The 20,912-nt window shown below is 40.9% G+C and overlaps 1 protein-coding gene across 1 annotated transcript in view; it reads left to right on the top strand.

The window, feature by feature from the left end:
- The window catches only part of LOC130034976 (contactin-associated protein-like 3), a 104,195-nt gene that overhangs the window by 41,976 nt on the left and 41,307 nt on the right, over positions 1-20,912 (top strand). The window contains exons 9-10 of the mRNA XM_056126471.1: positions 7,396-7,429; positions 9,171-9,298. Coding sequence (XP_055982446.1) covers positions 7,396-7,429; positions 9,171-9,298 — 162 coding nt within the window. The remainder of the gene's footprint in view (positions 1-7,395; positions 7,430-9,170; positions 9,299-20,912) is intronic.

Below are 20,912 nucleotides of genomic sequence, written 5' to 3'. Positions count from 1 at the left end.
TGCTAATGTCTCAGGTCATGAGGTCTGGACAACAGGTTCCTTACTGTTTTCTACATCATTCTCTGTGCAGACAGCATTGGAAGGCATTGTTCTCCTCTCTAGTCTTGACTGCTTTTCTGTAAGTTCCTAAAGCCAATCCTCTCCAGATGCTCTGTGTTAATCATGCTGCCATATGTCAGGATTATTCTCCTTTTCTCGGTTGGTTCTTCTTCTACCTGGAGCTTGATGACTCAGTAGTGTGGCCCCTGAGCATATGACAGCAATGGTAGCGCCTGGAAGCCCATAAGAGGTAGCCAGGTACCCCACCTTGTCCTCCTGAGCCAGGATCTGCAACTTGCCAAGAAGTACTTCTTAGTCACTCTCGACAGAAGTCACTTTTGTATTGCATATCAATAATTGTAGGTAGCAGCTATAAACAGTGATCCCTTTGCTTGGTGATGAGATTTACCAAAACCCCAGCAGGGCCTCTCTACCCTAAGCATAGTAAATGGATGGAGCATGGAAAATTCACCTCCTCAGTGCATTTTAATTGTGATTTGGGGGCAAATTCAACCATGCTCAGGGCTTACGCCCAGCTCTGTGCTCAAGGTTCAGTACTAGCAGTACTTGGAGGACCATATGTAGTGCCAGATATCTAACCAGTCGTCCACCTGCATGGCATCTTACCCTTTGTATTACTATCATTCTGGCCCAACAGTGAATCTTTTATTAACACTGATTTTAAGTGTTGTGCTTTACAATACTGTTACTAGTAGGGTTTTATGGCTATAATGTGTCAACATCACACTCTCCACTATAATGCCTACTTCCCTCCCCACTGTTGTCTCAGATGTCTCTTCATCTTAACTCCTCACCCACCCCAGTTCAGCCTACCACTTCTCAGGTTCTGTTGCCTTTGGGCAATTGTTATTCTCTTACTATGTGTCTCTTTCTATGGCACATATGAGAGAGATTGTTCTGTACCTGTTCTTCAACCTCTGGATAACTTCATTCAACATAATACAACCCCCACCCATCCACTAGGCAATAAACAGCTTGGTTTTCTCTATTCTTATAGTCCAGAATTCCATTATATTTATATCCCATTATTTCCTTATCCGATCATCTCTTGATTGATTCCAGTGGGATCACCTTAGCCAGAGTGTTGTTGTGGAATGAAGATTTTGAAGGTGATACTCCCATACATAGGAACATTGAAGTAAAGAATCACATGTCCTCTGGAGGCTTAGAGATGCCATAAAAGATATATTTCTCATTGTCTTGAAACACTCCTTAATATATATTGTTTAGTGTTTTGTAATTATTTATTTTTAAAATAAGTTTAGAATCAAGGTGAAGATAGAGTGATTAATTGACAGCCTGACCAGAAAGTATAGTATCTTCCCTAGGAATTGACAACAGGCACATAAAGCATGACTCCTAAGATTCTTGAAGCAGCATTCACTAGGAAGGGCAGGTTGGTACCAGCAACCAGCAACCTTGATTTCTTGGTCCTCTCACATGCTTACTTTGGTTCATTTCTGGCCCAGATCATTTACTAAAGTTTTATGCTTATGCATCATAAGTGTAAATCTGTAAGTATAAATGTTATAGTTTAAAAGATTTTACAGCTTCTTAGAGGAACAAATTCCTTCAAAATGAAATAATTTATCCAATAATTATAATTTAAATGGAAAAAAATTTAAATCAATAAAAGAAATAAACCAAATGCTTGATATAATATTGAATGATGCAAAATAAAGTACTTTCTAAAATTTTTAACGATTTAAAACTATTTCAAAGTATTTAAACAAATTTCAAAATCCTTAAAATTTAAACAATCTTTATATTTAATGAAATGTATAGCTAGAGAAGGAAATTTTCATAAATATTCAAAGACTACTCTCCACACGCTTGGACAAGCCTCCCACATGAAAGAACTGGCAGAGGAACCCAGGTGTGTGGGACCTGGGGCTGAGACCTCCAAGTTTGCTGGATCGGGACTGGTCCTCCTCCAACCAGATCCCCTAGCTAGACAGTTACACCCACCAATTGCCCCCGGTGCCCAAGTAGTCCCATCAATGGCCAATATCCAGAGACTATAAAGCCAAGCTCCCGGAAGAGAACAACACAGAGTCTCCTTCCCCTGCACCTGACTGTCCTCACCAGGGCCCCTGAAAGTGGACAGGTTGAGTTTCCCTTCCCACCCCAAGCAGAGCCCCAACAGCTGAAGACCACAGGAACCCAACCACAGCCATGCTTAAGACCACTTTCCACACACTCAGATGAGCCTCATGCATGAAAGAACTGCAGAGGAACCCAGGTATGCGGGACCTGGGCCTGAGACCTCCAAGCCTGCTCGGATTGGGACTGGGCCTCCTCCACCCAGATCCCCCATCTTCCAGTAGCTTGGCAGTCACAAGTCACACCCACAAACTGCCCCTGGTGATGTGTAATATCATTGACGGTGACGATCCAGAGACTATAAAACCAAGTTCCTGGAAGCGACCTCTAGTTTTCACTCTAAGGAGAACCTGGTAGGCTCCCAAGAGAATCCTGCCCGTGTGGCAGAGTATGGCAAGCTCCCTGTGGTATATCTGATATGCCAAAACCCAGTAACAATGATGGGTTTCATTTCCCTGACCCTGAAAGAGCCTCCAATGAGGCACTTGCTAAAATCTCAGGGCTAGGACAAATGGAGACGTTACTGATGCCTGCTCGAGGAAATTGATGAACAGTGGGATGGCAGTGATACAGTGATTCAAAGCTTTGTGATATCAATCAGTTATTACTATGAAAAAAGAGTCACTGTCACTGTCCTCCCGTTGTTCATCAATTTGCTTGAGCGGGCCCAGTAACATCTCCATTGGAGATTTTGTTGTTACTGTGTTTGGCATATCCAATACCTCACGGGTATCTCGCCAGGCTCTGCCGTGCGAGCAAGATACTCTAGGTAGCTTGCCGGGCTCTCTGAGAGGGGCAGAGGAATCGAACTCGGGTCAGCCATGTTGGCTGCGTGCAAGGCAAACGCCCTACCACTGTGCTATCACTCCAGCCCAATGAAAAAAGAGTATATGCTTTAACTCTTCTGTGGCTGGAGCAATAGCAGGTAGGGCATTTGCCTTGCTTGCAGCCAACCAGGGTTCGATTCCAAGCATCCTATTTGGTCCCCTGAGCACCACCAGAAGTAATTCCTGAGTTCAGAGCCAGGAGTAACCCCTGAGCATCGCTGGGTGTTACCAAAAAAGAAAATAAATAAATAAATAAATAAATACTAATCTTTCCTAAATAATATACATAGGCACATTCTATCATCTACAAAATCAAGTGACAGTACTTTTGATAGTATGCATGATGACAATGCTTCACTTCCGCAGTGCTTGGAGGACTATATAGGATGCTGTGGATTGAATGTGCAAGGAGAATGCCCAAAGTGCTCTGGCCCTGAAAATACTGAAATTTAGAATTAATATTTTAGTATATATTATCCCCGGCGAGGACAGCCAGGCTGGAAGAGCCTTGAATGTGGCACTTTTTAGAATCTCAGGGCTAGGAAGAAGGAAATGTTACTGGTGCCTGCTCGGGGCAATCGACGAACAACAGGATGATCGTGATCATATATATTATCAAGAATATCTTCAGGTACATACATCAAAATTTTAAAGGAAATATCTGACAATAGAAATAAAACATGTGCTCTTCAAATCTATGTAGGAAGAAAGAATTAATGAATTCTTGAAATTTTTGTTAATTCAAAAGAATATAGAGTGATTTTTTTAAAATAAGTAGAAAATAATTAACCTTTCAGTAATCATACACAATGAATTTGACAAATTATTCATTTAAGCCTACCTATAGCTTATTGCATAAAATACAACTATATCTTCTTTGTTCATGCAGAAATATTAAAAGTACAAAAATCCATTTGATAAGCAAATACAAAATCAAGATAGTAAAGTTTGAAAATTTTAATGTGGGAAAACTTATTGTCACTATAATATGAAACTTTAAAATTTTACCATAAAGAACTAATGATCCTAACTTTATAATAAAAATGCTTTTAATATAAATGATTCACAATATACATGGAAAATAATAAAACCGCAAAACAAATTTATAAGCCAACCGTGATATAAACAATTCAGTTAGTAATTAAAAAGCCAGACACCAATTACTAAAGATGTAAAATATTTTGAAGAAAGGGACCCAGAGGGATAGATCAGAGACTAAGGTTTTTATGTTTTTAACATTGATTTCTAGCACCATTGCATTATAATTAGAGAAACTTATCATATTACAAAAACTATCATAATTAAAAAATTTACTTAATGCATGAAGCCAGTTTTGATTTGATCTCTGGCACTGCATTTGATCCCCCAAGCATATCTAAGAGTGATTCCTGAGCACAGAACTGGAAGTTAGTCCTGATCACTGTCAGGTGTGGCCGGAAACACACACACACACACACACACACACACACACACACACACAGACGATCAAGATGAATGAGCCAGAGAGATAATAGGGGGTTAAGAATTTTCTTTTGTATATTATGACCAAACCTGATTTGAAACTAAACCAGAACAGCATATTGTTCCCGGAGTTCCAAGGTTCACTTCTGAGCACAGAATCAAGTTGGAATATCCCTGAGCCCTGAGGGTGTAGCCCACAACCACCACCCTAAATCTAAATAAATAAAGTTAAGATATCAACTGAGAGGGATGATACATTGAGTAGGGAATTTGCTTTCACGGGGCCTACTGGATTTGATTCCATGTACCACATACAGTCTTCTGAACTCTGCTAAGAATCAATCCTGAGTTCAGAGTCAGTAGTAAACCCTGAGTACCTTCAGATGTGTTCTCCAAAACAACTGAAATTAATAAACAAATTAAATTAAATTAGAAAGTTGACTTTTTCAGCCCATAAACTTACAGAATACACAATTATCTTAGGCATGCATAGTGAATTTTCACAGTGACTTTCCAAAGATTCCATTAAGTAAATTTTTTAATTATGATAATATGAGCAGTTTCTCTAATTATAATGTAATGGTGCTAGAAATGAATGTTAAAAACATCAAAATAAATGTGTCCATTCAAACCACAGAACATTGGAAATGAATAAAAATTGCATTATGCATAGGCAATATGCTTGCTCACAAAACAAAGCAAGTTAATGACAGATCATGAATATTGAACTGTATTCCTATAAAGAAACATAAATAAATACTACAAAACTTCCTTCTAAATTAACTGAGAGGAATGAAATCACCATAATATGCAAGATGTTGAAAAAAATTATAAAAGTTCTGAAAACTTACATGAGCGTCTACACCACATTTTTGCAATAATTCCCTTAAAGGAAAAGTTAATTTTTCATTAAATAATTTATTGATTTAATTTAGTTCCAAGTGAATGTCAAACATTTTTTTGTTGTTGTTTAGAATGTTGAAAAATTGTTCCAAAATGTATATGGACAAGAAACGAAGAATGAATAGCTAAAAAACATCCTATAATAGGAGCCAGGTGAGAGAAGAATCCCACCTAATAAATATGAGAATGTGTTACAATGCTGAGTAATGATCTCTTTATTAGTGAGAAAACAGAACAAAACCCAACGGAGAGCCTATATTTGAGTTTCAAATTATGTACTTCTAGATGATAATTATGATCTCACCAATTATTTTCTCCCAAGTACTGTGAAACTTGAAAGTTGACCCAATATTTCTCCCAGTAAATTTCCCAATGTAAGTAAGGAGTCAAAAGTTCTGCTATGCCTCAAAAAGCAGTCTACGAAATACAGCAAGCAGTAAGAGTTATTCCTGGTGCATGAGGAAAGGAACCAAACACAAAATAGACATAGGTTTAGAAGTTCTCTTACTGAATGTTTAAAATTATTCTGAGAAATTATCTGATATGTAACATTTACAAATTTGGGAGGAAATAGAGAGGTCCTCAAGGGGCCAGAGATTGTCCAGGGGTTAAGTCACTTGCCTTCCATGTAGCCTACCCAGGTTTAAGCCCTTGCACCATCTATAGTCCCTAAGTACCACCAGGCCTGATCTCTGATAGTAGAGTCAGAAGTAACCCCAAAGTAACACCAAGTATGACACAATCAGACAAAAAAAAATAGAGGTAAGAGGAAAGCATTTAATTATTAGTTAGGCAATTTTTTATGGGTATGGGAACTGTGGAAATTAATAATTCCTGCATAAAATGAGTATAGTCAACAATGATGTGTGCCCATAAAAAACTGTTAAATAAGAATTTCTCAAAATTCCCTTAGATAAAGGGAATCTGCCTGATTCTTACAGTAAGCAACAACATGAAAAAGACTATTGTTATTGCCTAATAAACACTATCTGCATTACGATTTCTTAAGATTTTTCAGGGCTTTTTATGCATTGTCTATAAAATAGAATGAAAGTGTAGTTTTGTACTGCTTTGAGAAATAGAGCATTTAAAATGTTATTTAAAACCAAAAATACTCAATGAATAAGTTATATAATGGGCTGGAGTGATAGCACAGCGGGTAGGGGGTTTGCCTTGCACACAGCCAACATGGTCGACCCGAGTTCGATTCCTCCGCCCCTCTCGGAGAACCCGGCAAACTACCGAGAGTATCTCGCCCGCATGGCAGAGCCTGGCAAGCTACCCGTGATGTATTCGATATGCCAAACACAGTAACAACAAGTCTCATGATGGAGACGTTACCCAGCCCGCTCGAGCAAATCGATGAACAACAGGAGGACAGTGACAGTGACAGAAGTTATAATATAATTATTTTTCTTCTAGTATACTTCAGTGTTTTTCAGTTGTTTCTGAACTATGGTTCCCTTCTGGCCGTATTCTCATTCTATGATACTCTTTTTTTTTTCTTTTTGGGTCAAACTCAGCAATGCACAGTAGTTACTCCTGGCTCTGCACTCAGGAATTACTCCTGGCTGTTCTCAGGGGGCCATATGGGATGCTGGGGATTAAACCTGGGTCAGCCGCGTGCAAGGCAAAAGCCCTACCCATTGTGCTATCGCTCCAGCCCTCATTTGTAGCATTACTGATATCAAACACTGAAACTAATTTGATGCATTTTCAGCTTATTTTTGCAAAGTTAATTTCCAGACAGATCTCCCCATAAACCAAGCTTGCACTTTAGATTGTTGACCACTCTTCCTGACCAAACCAGGTATTATATGCTTGGGATGATTTCTGCCAGTGTGCGGTAAATACAGGGATTAGGCAGATAAAACTGTTACTTAATTTTATCTGAGTTTTAAAAACAGCTAGAATCAAAGCATTTTTTTTAACATTCAAGATGTTTCATTCACATATGTATGTGTATGTATTGTCTTATCATGAGCACTGATGGTCTCTTGGCTAAAACTCTAAAACAAATGTTTTAATTTTTTACTTCAAGGAAATATTTTGGAACCTAAGCAGAATTTGACTAAGTATTAGTCATGATTTTCTGCAAAGCTTATTAAGTTGAGCCATTCAAAGTATTTTTTTTAACCTATGGAATTGCAGTTGAAAATGCTTCAGCTTGCCTAGCTAGGAGTGGTCATTTGGTAATATTAAAAATCAAAACTTACTAGGTTTGTCACAAAGCATTAAGGATAAGTGGGACAAGTTATTATTTATTAAAAAATCAGATACACATATGTAATTGAGGTACACAGTATAATAGTCAACAGTTTTGGGACCAAAGAAATAGCATAGTAGGTAAAATGCTCGCTGTGCAGTCAGTCTGGGTTTGATCTTTATTACCCCATATGGCCTCTTGAGTCCTGCCGGGAAAGATTTCTGTGCACAGAGTCAGGAGAAATCCCTGAACACAGCTGGGCATAACCTCCAACTAAAATGCAACAAATAAAAAACTTAGAGTTTATTAACTTAACTTTCTCTAGAAAGGTGAAAAAGCAAGCTTATCACCTACACCTTGTTTTCTTTGTTTGATGGAACCATAGAATTATGCTTCCTAAAACATTATTTTTGTACTGAAGCATCATTGTTGTTATAATATAAACTGTTTCCTGGGGCCACAAGTGATGATTTCTATACATGTCCCATATACAGAAGATTCTTCATAATTGTCAAGAGAGCATATTGTGACAATAATTGACATGCCACTTTTACACCCACAAACACACACACACACACACACACACACACAGTGAGTCTCTTTAATCATTTTAAGAGTCCACCACATCACACCTTTTGCCTTGGTGTTGGACAGTAATTTGTTTTTTAAGTTCATTTCATTAACAAATAAGGAAATGCTGACAACTATAGTAGGAGTTTCTTAAATACCTTTGAAGTTTTGAGAATTCCAAACATAAAGATTACCACCTGAATGTTATTGTTTATTTGCTTTTTTAATTTATGAAGACTGATTACTGTCACTCGCATAAAAATTCTACATATAACAATTAACACAGTGGCTAACCTAGAGCAATGAGCTGCTTAGTGGCATTAAAAATGTCACTGGTGGAGGGATGGGCACTTGATCATTGTATAACTGAAACCCAAGCACAAAATTTGTAAGCCTATAACTGTACCTCATGGTGTTTCACTAATAAAAAAGAAAAAAAAAAGATTTAAAAAAAAATGTTACCTCTAGATCCTCCCAGGAGGGGAGATGCATGTCGAAAGTGGACTATGGACTGAACATGTTTGCCACTCAATGCCTCTTTTGCAGACCACAACACCCAAAAGGAGAGAGAGAACACAAGGGATTGCCCTGCCACAGAGGCAGGGGGGAATGGGGGGATGGGGGTGGGGGGGGATATTATCCATGGTGGTGGAAAATGGGCACTGGTGGAGGGATGGGTTTCTGATCATTGTATAATCAAACCCAAGCACATATAATTGTAAATCTACAACTGTACCTCATGGTGTTTCACTAATAAAAAAAAAATTTAAAAAAAATGTTACCTCTAGTCTGTCCCTTTACTATCGTTGTCGTCCTGTCTGCTTTCTTTACTGTTGTGTTGTCAATAAACATGATCTCTGATCTTCAGATGGCCCCAATAAATATTTTGCTATCTTTGTCAATGTTTAAATGAATCATTTTCTTTTCTCACTGCTGGGTAACGACAAATTTAGCTTGATAACTTTTGAACTGTGATGAAAGACTATTATGTGGATGTGTGTTGCTCAGAATAATGTTTTGTGACTGTCTTTGTTTTCTAGGCCCAGTGATATAGTCATCCTTTCCCATAAGGAGCATCTGCCTGTCACTCAGATAGTGACAACAAACACAGGCCAACGACACTCTGAAGCAAGCTTTACATTGGGGCCTCTGCTTTGCCAGGGGGACAGTAAGTGACATAAAGGAATTGTCCTGTCCCCTGAAAATACATGTCAGTGCTCCAGGAGGAATTTGGGTGCATGGGTTCTAACTCTATGCAATTAGCACTCATAAATGAAGTTTTACTATCTTACTTGTAAATGAAAACATTACATTTCTACTGGATGAGTGTTTTAAATTATTTTATGTTTTTAATACTTTAATTGAATCACCACGAGATTGAAAATTACAAAGCTGTTCATGATAGGGTTTCAGTCACACAATGTTCCAACACCCATCCTTACACCAGTGCACATTTCCCAGCATCAGTATCCCCAGATTCCCTCTCATCACTGCATCACTGCCCCCTTCACTCCAGTCTGCCTCTATGGCAGGCACCTCTCTTTGTCTCTCTCTCTCTCTCCCACCTCTCTCCCTCTCCCTCTCCCTCTCTCCCTCTCTTTCTCTTCTCTTATTTTGCAATATAGTTACTAAAATGTTATGATGTATATTTCTTTACCTCCTCTTAACTCTCAGTTCTTGTCCAGAGTGGTCATTTCCAACTATTGTTGTCATACTAGGCCCACCTCTATCTTGACTACCCTTCACCCCCGACACACTTGTGGAGATTTCCGATCATTCACCAGTCCTCCTGGCTCCAGTTTTCCATGGTCTTGAATATTAGTTTCATACTATTTTTTTTGTATCCCAGAAATGAATGCAGTAATTCTATATCGTCCCTCTCCTTCTGAGTCATTCCACTCCACATTATACTCTCCATTTCTATCTATTTATAGGAAAATTTCATGATTTCATTTTTCCTGTGTAGCACTAGTTATGTAGATGTACTATAGTTTATCTAGTCACATCTTCTTGTACACTCAAGTTGTTTCCAAACTCTAGCTATCATAAATATTGTAAGTAGTGCTGCAATAAATATAGAAGTGCAGGTGATGTTTCTTCTTGCTTTTTTTTGGACCCACGTATTATGAGTTTTTAATGTAGTATCTAAAGAGAATTGCTATTTCGAGATTCATGGAACTGGAGCATGGCAGCATATTTTAACACAATATGCCAAAAAATAAAGAAGAAAATATTTACCCAACAATCTTACTCTACTAGTTATGTGTATGGTCACGCCATTCTTCCTGTTGCTCCTTAGACTAATAGTCATATTTTCTTTTTTTTACTCTCACAAAAGTCATATAATTCATCAACAAATCTCACTGCTTCAATATCAAAAGTAGATCCATAATCCACCTCCATGCCCATATCTCTGGTCTGGATGCTGCTGGAACCCCATAACTGATCTTGATACTACCTCTGTTTACCTCACTGATACTCCACACAGCTGCCAGAGGGAATGAGACAGATCAACACAGTTTCCATATCACTCTCCCACGTCACTGCTTTTATGGGGTGATCACCAGTGTAGACATAGGCGGCGCTGCCCCAGGGCCTTTCAGGATGTCAGTGGTGGCTGTGGAGCCAAAACCTTTGCTGGGGCCCTGTGTGAATGTGTGTTGTATCAGGAAATCACAATATTCTAGCACTTTGCTTTTATTTTTTTAAATTTTTAATAGTGAGACTTCATGAGGTACAGTCGCAGACTTACACATTTTTGTGCTTGGGTTTTAATTATACAATGATCAAATACCCATCCCTCCACCAGTGCCCATTTCCCACCAACACGGATCCCAGTATCCATCCAACCCCCCCATCTCCCCCATTCCACCCTACCTCTGTGGAATTCCCTTTTGTTCTCTCTCTCCTTTTGGGTCCTGTGGTTTGAAAGAGAGGCATTGAATGACAATCATGTTTGGTCTATAGTCTACTTTCAGCATGTTTCTGCCATCCTGGGAGGATGCTCCCAATACCTTTATTTGGTGTTCCCTTCTCTATCTGAGCTGCCTTTTCCCCTAGCATGTGTGGTTGGCCTCCAAGCCATGGAGTAAAATTCCTGGTACTCATCTCGGCCATTCTTGGGTGTTAGTCTCCCATTTTGTTACTTTATGTTCCCCAGATGAATGCAATCTTTCCATGTCTATCCCTTTCTTTCTGAGTCATCTGGCTTAACATGATACTTTCCATGTAGTACCACTTGTATGTAAATTTCATGACTTCGTCTTTTCTAACAGCTACATAGTACTCCATTGTGTAAATGTAGCAAAGTTCCTTTAACCAGTCATCTGTTCTCAGGCACTCAGGGTTTTTTTTTCCAGATTCTGGCTATTGCAAAGAGTGCTGCAATGAACAAACAATTGCAGATGTTATTTCGACTATACTTTTTTGCCTCTCTGGGATATATTCCCAGGAGTGGTATTGCTGGATCAAATGGGAGCTCAATTTCTACTTTTTTGAGAATCGTCCATATTATTTTCCAAAAGAGCTGAACCAGTCGGCATTCCCACCAGCAGTGAAGGAGGGTCCCTTTCTCACCACATCAGCACCAACACCAGTTGCTTTTGTTCTTTTGATGTGGACCAGTCTCTGTGGTATGAGATGGTATCTCATTTGTGTTTTGATCTGCATCTCCCTGATGATTAGTTGTGTACAGCGTGTTATCATGTGCCTTTTTGCTATTCGGATTTCTTCTTTGAGAAAGTTTCGGTTCATTTCATCACCCCATTTTGTGATGGGGTTGGATGTTTTTTCTTGTGGAGTTCAACGAGTACTATGTATATCCTTGATATCAACCCCTTGTCAGATGGGTATGGGGCGAATATACTTTCCCATTCTGTGGACTGTCTTTGTTGTGTGGTCACTGTTTCTTTTGAGGTGCAGAAGCTTCTTAGTTTAAGATAGTCCCATTTGTCTATCTATGTTTTCACTTGCTTGGCCAGTGGCGTGTCATCTTTGAAGATACCGTTAGCTTTGATATCGTGGAGGGTTTTGCTACCCTAGTCTTCAATGTACCTAATGGATTCCAGTCTGATGTAGAGGTCTTTAATCCATTTTGATCTTACTTTTTTCACATAGTGTTAGGTAGAGATCTGAGCCCATTTTTTTGCATGTAGCCATCCAGTTTTGTTGGAACAATTTGTTAAAGATGCTTTCCTTGCTCTACTTCACATTTCTTGCTCCCTTATCAAAAATTAGATGATCATAAATTTGGGGGAGATGTCAGTATATTCAACCCTGTTCCATTGGTCTGCAGCTCTGCCTTTGTTCCAGTACCATTACTGCTTTGTAGTAGAGTTTGAAGTTGGGGAGGTTGATTCCTCCAATTTTCTTTTTCCCAAGAATTGCTTTAGCTATTGTTTCATATGAATTGCTCCGTTTCTTTGAATTATGTCATGGGTATCCCTATAGGGATCTCATTAAATTTGTACAATGCTTTGGGGAGTATTGCCATTTCGACCATGTTAATTCTCCTGATCCATGAGATGGGGATATTTTTCCATTTTCTATGTACTCTTTTATTTCCTGAAGTAGCCTTTTGTAGTTTTCTTTGTACAGATCTTTTACGTCATTAGTTAAGCTAATTCCTAGGTACTTGATTTTCTGGGACATAATTGTAAACAGGATTGTATTTTTCATGTCACTTTCTTCTCTCTCACTATTTGCATATAGGAAAGCCATGGATTTTTGGGTATTGATTTTATAGCCTGCAATTTTACTATACAAGTCTATTGTTTCTAGGTGTTTCTTGGTAGAGGTTTTAGGGTTCTCTAAGTATACTATTGTATCATCTGCGAATAGTGAGAGCTTGATTTCTTCCTTTCCTACCTGAATGCCCTTAATATCTTTTTCTTGCCTGACCACTATTGCAAGTACTTCCAGTACTATATTGAATAGCAGTGAAGAGAGTGGGCACCCTTGTCTCATCCCTAATCTTAGATGGAAACCTCTTAGTTTTTCCTCATTGACTATGATGCTTGCCATAAGCTTGTGGTAGATGGTTTTAACTATGGCTTCTATCCCAATTTTGGTGAGGGTTTTCATCATAAACGGATGCTGGATCTTGTCAAATGCTTTCTCTGCATCTATTGATACAATCATATGGTTTTTGTCTTTTCTTTTGTTGATATGATGGATTATGTTGATTGATCTCTGAATGTTAAACCATCCTTGAATTCCCGGGATGAATCCCACTTAGTCATGATGAATGATCTTTTTGATGAGTTTTTGAATTCTATTTGCTAGTATTTTCTTGAGAATCTTCGCATCTGTGTTCATCAGGGATAACGGCCTTTTCTTTTCTTTTCTTTTCTTTTCTTTTCTTTTCTTTTCTTTGTTTCTTGTGATGTCTTTGTTTCTTTTTGGTATTAGAGAGATATGCGCTTCATAGAAACTGTTTGAGAGAGTTTCTTTTTCTTCAATTTCTTGGAAAAGCTTGAGAAGAACTGACAATAGGTCCTCTTTAAATGTTTGGAAAAATTCGCTAGTGAATCCATCTGGACCTCAGCTTTTGTTTTTCGGAAGAATTTTGATTACAGTTTCAATTTCCTTGGTGTTAATAGGACTATTCAGGTATTCTAGATCTTCTTGATTCAGCCTTGGGAGATTATAAGAATCCAGACATTTATCCACTTCTTCTAGGTTCTCTTATTTTGTGGCATACAGACTTTCAACGTAATCTCTGATGATCTTTTGAATTTCTTTGGTTTCTGTTGTGATATCCCCCTTCTCATTTCTGATTCGGTTTATTGGGGTTCTCTTTCTCCCTCTCTCTCTCTCCCTCTCTCTCTTTCTTTGTGAGTCTTGCTAATGGTTTCTCCATCGTGTTTATTTTCTCATAGAACCAGCTTTTGGTTTCATTGATCTTTTGGATTGTTTTTTGTGTTTCCATGTTGTTGATTTCTGCTCTAATTTTTCTGATCTCTTTCCTTCTGCCTGGTTTGGGCTCCTTTTTTGGTCCTTTTCTAATATCTTGAGCTGTGAAGTCAAGTTGTGTATGTGGGCCCTTCTTTCCTTCCTGAGAAATGCTTGCAGAGCCATAAATTTTCCCCTTAACATGGCTTTAGCTGCGTCCCATAGGTTCTGGTAGCTTGTGTCTTTATTCTCATTTGTTTGCAGGTACCTTTTAATTCGTCCTTGACTTCCTTCCTCATTGTTCTACATTGAGTTGTTTAATTTCCAGGTGTTTGATCTGGTTCTCCATGTCTGTGTGTGATTCGCTTCTATGTTCAGTGCATCATGGTTTGAAAAAATTGTTGATACTATTTCTGTCTTCCTGATTCTATTGAGGTATGTTTTGTGGCCTAGCCCGTGGTCAATTTTGGAAAATGTTCCTTGTTCCCTGGAGAAGAATGTGTATTCTTTCTTTTTGGGCTGTAAAGCCCTGTTAGGTCTATAAGTCCTCTCTATTCTATTTCTTCCTTCAAAGCCAATTTTTCCTTGCTGAGTTTTGTTCTTGTTGATCCAGAGGTGATAATGTGATGTTGAAGTCTCCAGTGGCTACTATTGTCTTGCTAGCAATGTCCTCCTTAAAATTGTTAGCAGTTGTTTAAAATATTTAGCTGTTCCCTCTTTAGGTGCGTATACATTTAAGAGTGTGATTTCTTCCTGTTTTATGTATCCCTTGATGAATAGAAAATGGCCTTCACTGTCCCTTCTAATCTTTTTCAACCTGAAATGTATGTCGTTGGATACTAGTATGGCCACCCCAGCTTTTTTGAGGGAGCTGTTTTCTTGCAGGATTGTTTTTCATCCTTTAACTTTGAGTCTGTGTTTGCTCTGACTGTTCAGATGAATTTCTTGTAGGCAGCAGAATGTTGGGGTCTGTCTCTGAATCCATTTTGCCACTCTGTGTCTCTTAATTGGTGAATTTAGATTGTTGACATAGAGAGAAATTATTTTATGGGGCTTTGTGTCATCTTTCTGTAAGGGTCTGTTGTGCTTTGTAGGGTTTGTCTTATCTTATAGTAGCCCCTTTATCCCTTCTTTTAGGTTTGGTTTTGAGTCTATGAAGTTTCTGAGCTGTTGTTTATCCAGAAAGTAGTGTACCGTTCCTTTTGTGTTTGAGTGAGAGTTTAGCCGGATAGAGTATTCTTGGTGAAGTGCTCAATTCAGTGAGTTTTTTCACTATATCCCACCATTGCCTTCAGATTTGGAGGGTTTTCTCTGATAGGTCTGCTGTGAATCTAAGAGGTTCTCTGTATGTGATTTACTTCTTTGACCTTGTTGCTTGCAGTATTGTGTCTCTATCAGCAGCATCCACCATTCTATGCTATGTCTTGGAGTGTTATTTTTAGGGTCCCTTATAGCTGGCACCCTTTGGGCTCCTTGAATCTGAATGGCTGCATTGTCCAGCTCTGGGAATTTTTCAGCAATGATTTGTTTAACCGTTGCTTTTTTATTGGGATTGTTTCCCAGATCCTTGGTACTCCAACGATTCTAATGTTGTTCCTCTTGGAATCATCCCTTAGGACTCTGATTTGCTCTAGAGCTATTTTAAGGTCTGGTTCCATTGGTTTTTTTTTGTTGTTTGTTTATAAACTTCGTGCAGCTGATCTTCCAGCTCACTGATTCTGTCTTCAGCTGTAGCCATTCTACTGTTGAGGGCACACACTGAGTTTTTTATATCATCTATTGAGTCCTTTATTCGTGACACTTCTGTGCATAGTTTTCCAATTTCTGCTCTCATTTCTTCCTGTAATTTCTCGATTTTCCGATCCATTGTTTCTGTCATGTCCTCCTTATTTTATTGTATAACTGTGTCACTGTTTCTTTGACTTCATTGATCATCTTCATTACTTCATATCTGAATTCTTATCAGAGAGGTCCCTTAGGTGAGTAATACCTAATGAGGCTTCTGGACTCTTTTCATCATCCTCTTCTCATGGTGGGCATTTGCACTGTTTCTTCATGTTGGTATGATAGCATGGAGACTGAGAGTTACATGAGATTGCTGGGTCTGATTAATTTACCTGTGGCCGCTCAGTCCAAAATTAGGTCACACCTACTTCTGCGAGACCACGCCCACTGTGGAAGAGGCCATGCCCCCCTATGGGTACCTGGTGTGTGTGAGGGGTACAACCTGAGGGATGGGTACAACCTGAGGGATGGAGTGTTGGGGATGAACAGGAAGAGGCTCAGGGATGATAGCCTCAGGGTCTTAGAGAATGTCTGGTGCACATAGGCAGCGAGAGCAAAGTCCCAGGTTCGAATTAACACTGACCTGAGGGATGGAGAGGTCAGAAGCAGCGTTGGGGACCAACCTATTCTCACTGTTTGTATCCCTTCTTTTTGTAAACAGATTCGTTTTGGAATTCAGCTTCCTTCAGTACTGAAACATCATACCTTCATTTCCCAACGTTCTGGGGAGAACTTAGTGCTGACATGTCTTTCTTTTTTAAGATCACAGCCCCTTCTGGAGTGTTTGTAGAAAACCTGGGAATCACAGACTTCATCCGGCTAGAGCTGCGTGGTGAGTGACCTTATCTGGACATAGCCACTGAGTACCCAATTATTAATCACTTATCACTTATCACTTAACTTCCCGTTAGTCGTCGATTTGCTCGAGCGGGCGCCAGTAACGTCTCCATTTGTCCCTGTCACGTGCTAGTGTAGACAATGGCATCTCTTCACTCCGGGAACATGGAGGGCCTCAAAACGATCGTTCATGATCTTGACAAAGAAGTCTGACCATCTGGTAGGTGGGTGGCCACGTGGTCTCTTGACATCCCGTGGAATCCAATCAGTAACAGCTCTAGTCCAACGGTCGTCTTTAAATCTCATTACGTGACCAGCCCATCTGATTTTCGACACCTTGGCATATGAGACAGCGTCCCTGATCCTTGATCGTCGACGGATGTCAGAACTCCGGATTCGTTCTCTCATTTGAGTGAAATGTGATATTCCAAGCATAGCTCTTTCTATTCTTCTTTGGGAGACCTGAATGGCGTTCTCATCTTGTTTGCGTAGGGCCCAGGTCTCTGAGGCATATGTTAATGCAGGAAGAACAGTGGAATCAAAGAGATGTGCCCGGAGCCGGAGATTCTTCGTCCTCTTAGCTATTTCTTCGACGTTCCTGAAGGCGTTCCAAGCCGCTCTCTTCCTCCTGCGCAGCTCGGGTGCCAGGTCATTTGTGATGTTGACTTCTCGACCTAGGTACACATAGCTGTTGCATTCGGAGATGGTCGTTCCATTGAGAGCGAATGGGGCGTCAGGAACAAGGCTGTTTCTCATAAACATTGTCTTCGTAAGATTCAGCTGTAGTCCTACCTTTCCACACTCACGGTCAAAGTCGGCCAGCATTTGTGCCGCTTGGCTGATGTTTGGTGTTATTAAAAGAATGTCATCAGCAAAGCGGAGGTGGTGTAGTTGCCGACCATCTATCTTCACTCCCATTCCTTCCCAGTCCAGTCGTCGCATGATGTTCTCGAGGGTGGCACTGAAGAGTTTCGGTGAAATGGTATCACCCTGCCGCACCCCTCTCTTGACATCAACGATCACTTCTTTGTAGAATGGTGAGATTCTGGTAGTGAATCCGCAATACAGCTCATGGAGGATCCTGATGTATTGGGCTTGAATGCCCTGATTGGCTAGGGCTTCAATGACCGCTTCTGTCTCAACAGAATCAAAGGCCTTCTTTAAATCAATGAACGTTAAGCAGAGCGGCATCTTTAACTCCCGAGAAACCTCAATGAGCTTGGTTACCGTGTGGATATGGTCGATGGTGCTGAATCCTTTGCGGAACCCTGCTTGCTCGCATGGTTGTCCTTCATCTAGTGTTCTGCCAATCCTATTCAGGATGACTCGAGTGAACAACTTGTAGATGACAGACAATAGGCAGATCGGGCGATAGTTGCCAATGTCATGGATGTCTCCCTTCTTGAACAGTAGTACGGTCCTGCTGGTTTTCCATTGGGACGGAACCTTGCATTCAGACAGGTAGCGAGTGAAGAGCCGAGCCAGTGTATTGATGAGTACTGACGGCAGGTTCTTCAGGTGTTCAGGTCTGACCTTGTCTGGGCCGGGTGCTGTTTGCTTCTTTACCAACGAAATGGCGTGTCGGATTTCGGAAGGGAGAACGTTAGGAACGACATACCCATCCTGTGGAATTTGGTATGTTGGCAAGTGGACATGGCTATCGAAGAGATTTGAGTAGAAGTCATGGATAATCTTCTCCATTGCCGTTCTGGAGGATGTGATGGATCCATCAGGACGTCGCAGGGCAGTCATCTTGGTCTTATAGTTGGCGAAGGACAGGCGGGCGTTACGAATACTTTTCCCGGCTTCTGCCGCATCTACCAGTACTTCTGCTCTTCTCTCTTTGAGGTCTTCCTTGATCGCATCTCTGCACTGCTTTGTGAGCTCGGACGTTAGCTTGCGGTTGCCTGAGGCATGCGCCAAACCACGCTGGCGAATTAGCTCAAGAGTTTTCGAAGATAGGCGACTTTTTGTGGCTATCTCTCTCTTGGCGTTCCTCGCACATTCATGGAGGTGCTGAACCAGTCGATCGTATTCCTCGTCAATGTTGTCAACAATGGCATCTTCCCATGTTGCCGCAATAGTACCAAAGAGTTCCCAGTTGGTGGTCATTCTGGGAGTTCTCTTTTTGAACTTTGCAGCCCTTTCTCCCCGCTCTGTGAAGTAGAATTTTGCACGAAGGAGACGGTGGTCCGATCCCGTTCGAAATTTTGGGACAACAGCGACATCAGTCAGGCAAAACCATCGATTGAATATGATGTGGTCTATTTCGTTGTGGAATCGTCCACCGGGAGACTCCCATGTCCATCGTTTAGATTCTGCCTTCTGGAACTGTGAGTTACCATGAATGGTCTTGGTCGACATGATGAACTCAGACAGTCTCTCACCCTGTTCGTTCCATTCTAGGCCATGGGTCCCGATGTGAAGTTCTTCAGCTGATCTTCTCGGTCCTATCTTGGCATTAAAATCACCCACAATGATCTTGTAGAAGGTGTGGTCTTCTTTATAGAACTTCTCTAGCTCCATGTAGAACTTCTCGATTTCTCTTTCATCATAATGAGATGTTGGTGCGTAGACAACGAAGATAGAAACTGCAGGCAGTGAGCCACATCTATTCAAATGTAAGCATCCGATTTGGGTTGTTAGGCATTCGAATGAATCAATGCTCTTGGCCAAGTTTGTGTTGACAAGGACACCGACGCCTCCAACACCTCTTTTATCGCATGTTCCGAGGAACAATTCTTCTCCGGTGTCGAAAACGGCATGGTGAGATTCGTGCCTTCTTGTCTCGGTCAGACCAATGATGTCGTACTTGATCATTCGCGCTTGTACCATCAGGTCCTCGATGGATGCATCTGATGCTAGCGTACGTGCATTGAAAGTACAGACGATCATTTTTGTCTTCCTTCGTTGTGGCAGCCTAGGTCGGCCTTGAGATTTTGTTGGCCTCTCCTTTCTCATCCTTCTCAGTGCTGCCATGTCGGTGAAGCCTTCAGGGTCAGGTGAATGAGACCAGTTGTAGTTACTGGTTTTGGCATATCGAATACACAGCGGATAGCTTGCCAGGCTCTTCCGTGCGGGCGGAATACTCTCGGTAGCTTGCCAGTCTTTCCGAGAGGTATAGAGGCTTTTGGGGTGACCTCTAATCACCCTTGTAGGTGTTACCATATTTGAACCCTATCAAATATGGTACGACAATTCCAGAAGATGGGTATTTAGTGTCTTATGATGTGTCGCGCGGCCGCTTGCGGCCGCGCGGGTCCGGAAAGCGTCCTGGAGTGTGGCGACGGCTGTGGTGGTGGGAGCAAGCAGAGAAGCTCTGTCCCTGGGTCCGCCGAGCCTGGAGTCCAAGGTCTCAGAGAGTTCCACTTATCTTGTTCTGTGGGTCTTCAGTTGTGCGTGGGTCTCGGCCGGAGCTGCCGCGCGGGTCCGGAAAGCGTCCTGGAGTGTGGCGACGGCTGGGTAGTGGAAATAGTGGAATATTATTAATAATATGCTCTTTATAGACCTAATTTTTATAAGATGCCTATTTGCTTTTTCAGTTGTATTTCTCTATTAAATAAAATAAATAAAGGCCCTCCCGTTGATCGTCGATTTGCTCGAGCGGGCCCAGTAACGTCTCCATTGGAGACTTTTTGTTACTGTGTCTGGCATATCGAATACTCTCGGTAGCTTGCCGGGCTCTCAGAGAGGGGCGGAGGAATCGAACTCGGGTCGGCCATGTTGGCCGCTTGTAAGGCGAACGCCCTACCCGCTGTGCTATCGCTCTGGCTGGAGCAATAGCACAGCGGCAGGAAATTTGCCTTGCACGCGGCTAACATGGCCGACCCGAGTTGGCATTCTAATTGCGATGTAATTATAACTCAAAGTTTCTTTAACCAGTCATCTGTTCTCGGGCACTCAGGTTTTTTTCCAGATTCTGGCTATTGTAAAGAGTGCTGCAATGAACAAACGATTGCAGATGTTACTTCGACTATACTTTTTTGCCTCTCTGGGATATATTCCCAGGAGTGGTATTGCTGGATCAAATGGGAGCTCAATTTCTACTCTTTTGAGAATCGTCCATATTATTTTCCAAAAGAGCTGAACCAGTCGGCATTCCCACCAGCAGTGAAGGAGGGTCCCTTTCTCGCCACATCAGTGCCAACACCAGGTGCTTTTGTTCTTTTGATGTGGACCGGCCTCTGTGGTATGAGACGGTATCTCATTTGTGTTTTGATCTGCATCTCCCTGATGATTAGTGGTGTACAGCATGTTATCATGTGCCT

This window comes from Sorex fumeus, unplaced genomic scaffold, assembly GCF_029834395.1.
Source record: "Sorex fumeus unplaced genomic scaffold, SorFum_2.1 ptg000063l, whole genome shotgun sequence".
NCBI classification, from domain to species: domain Eukaryota; kingdom Metazoa; phylum Chordata; class Mammalia; order Eulipotyphla; family Soricidae; genus Sorex; species Sorex fumeus.
This window is presented reverse-complemented; position numbering and strand designations above follow the sequence as displayed.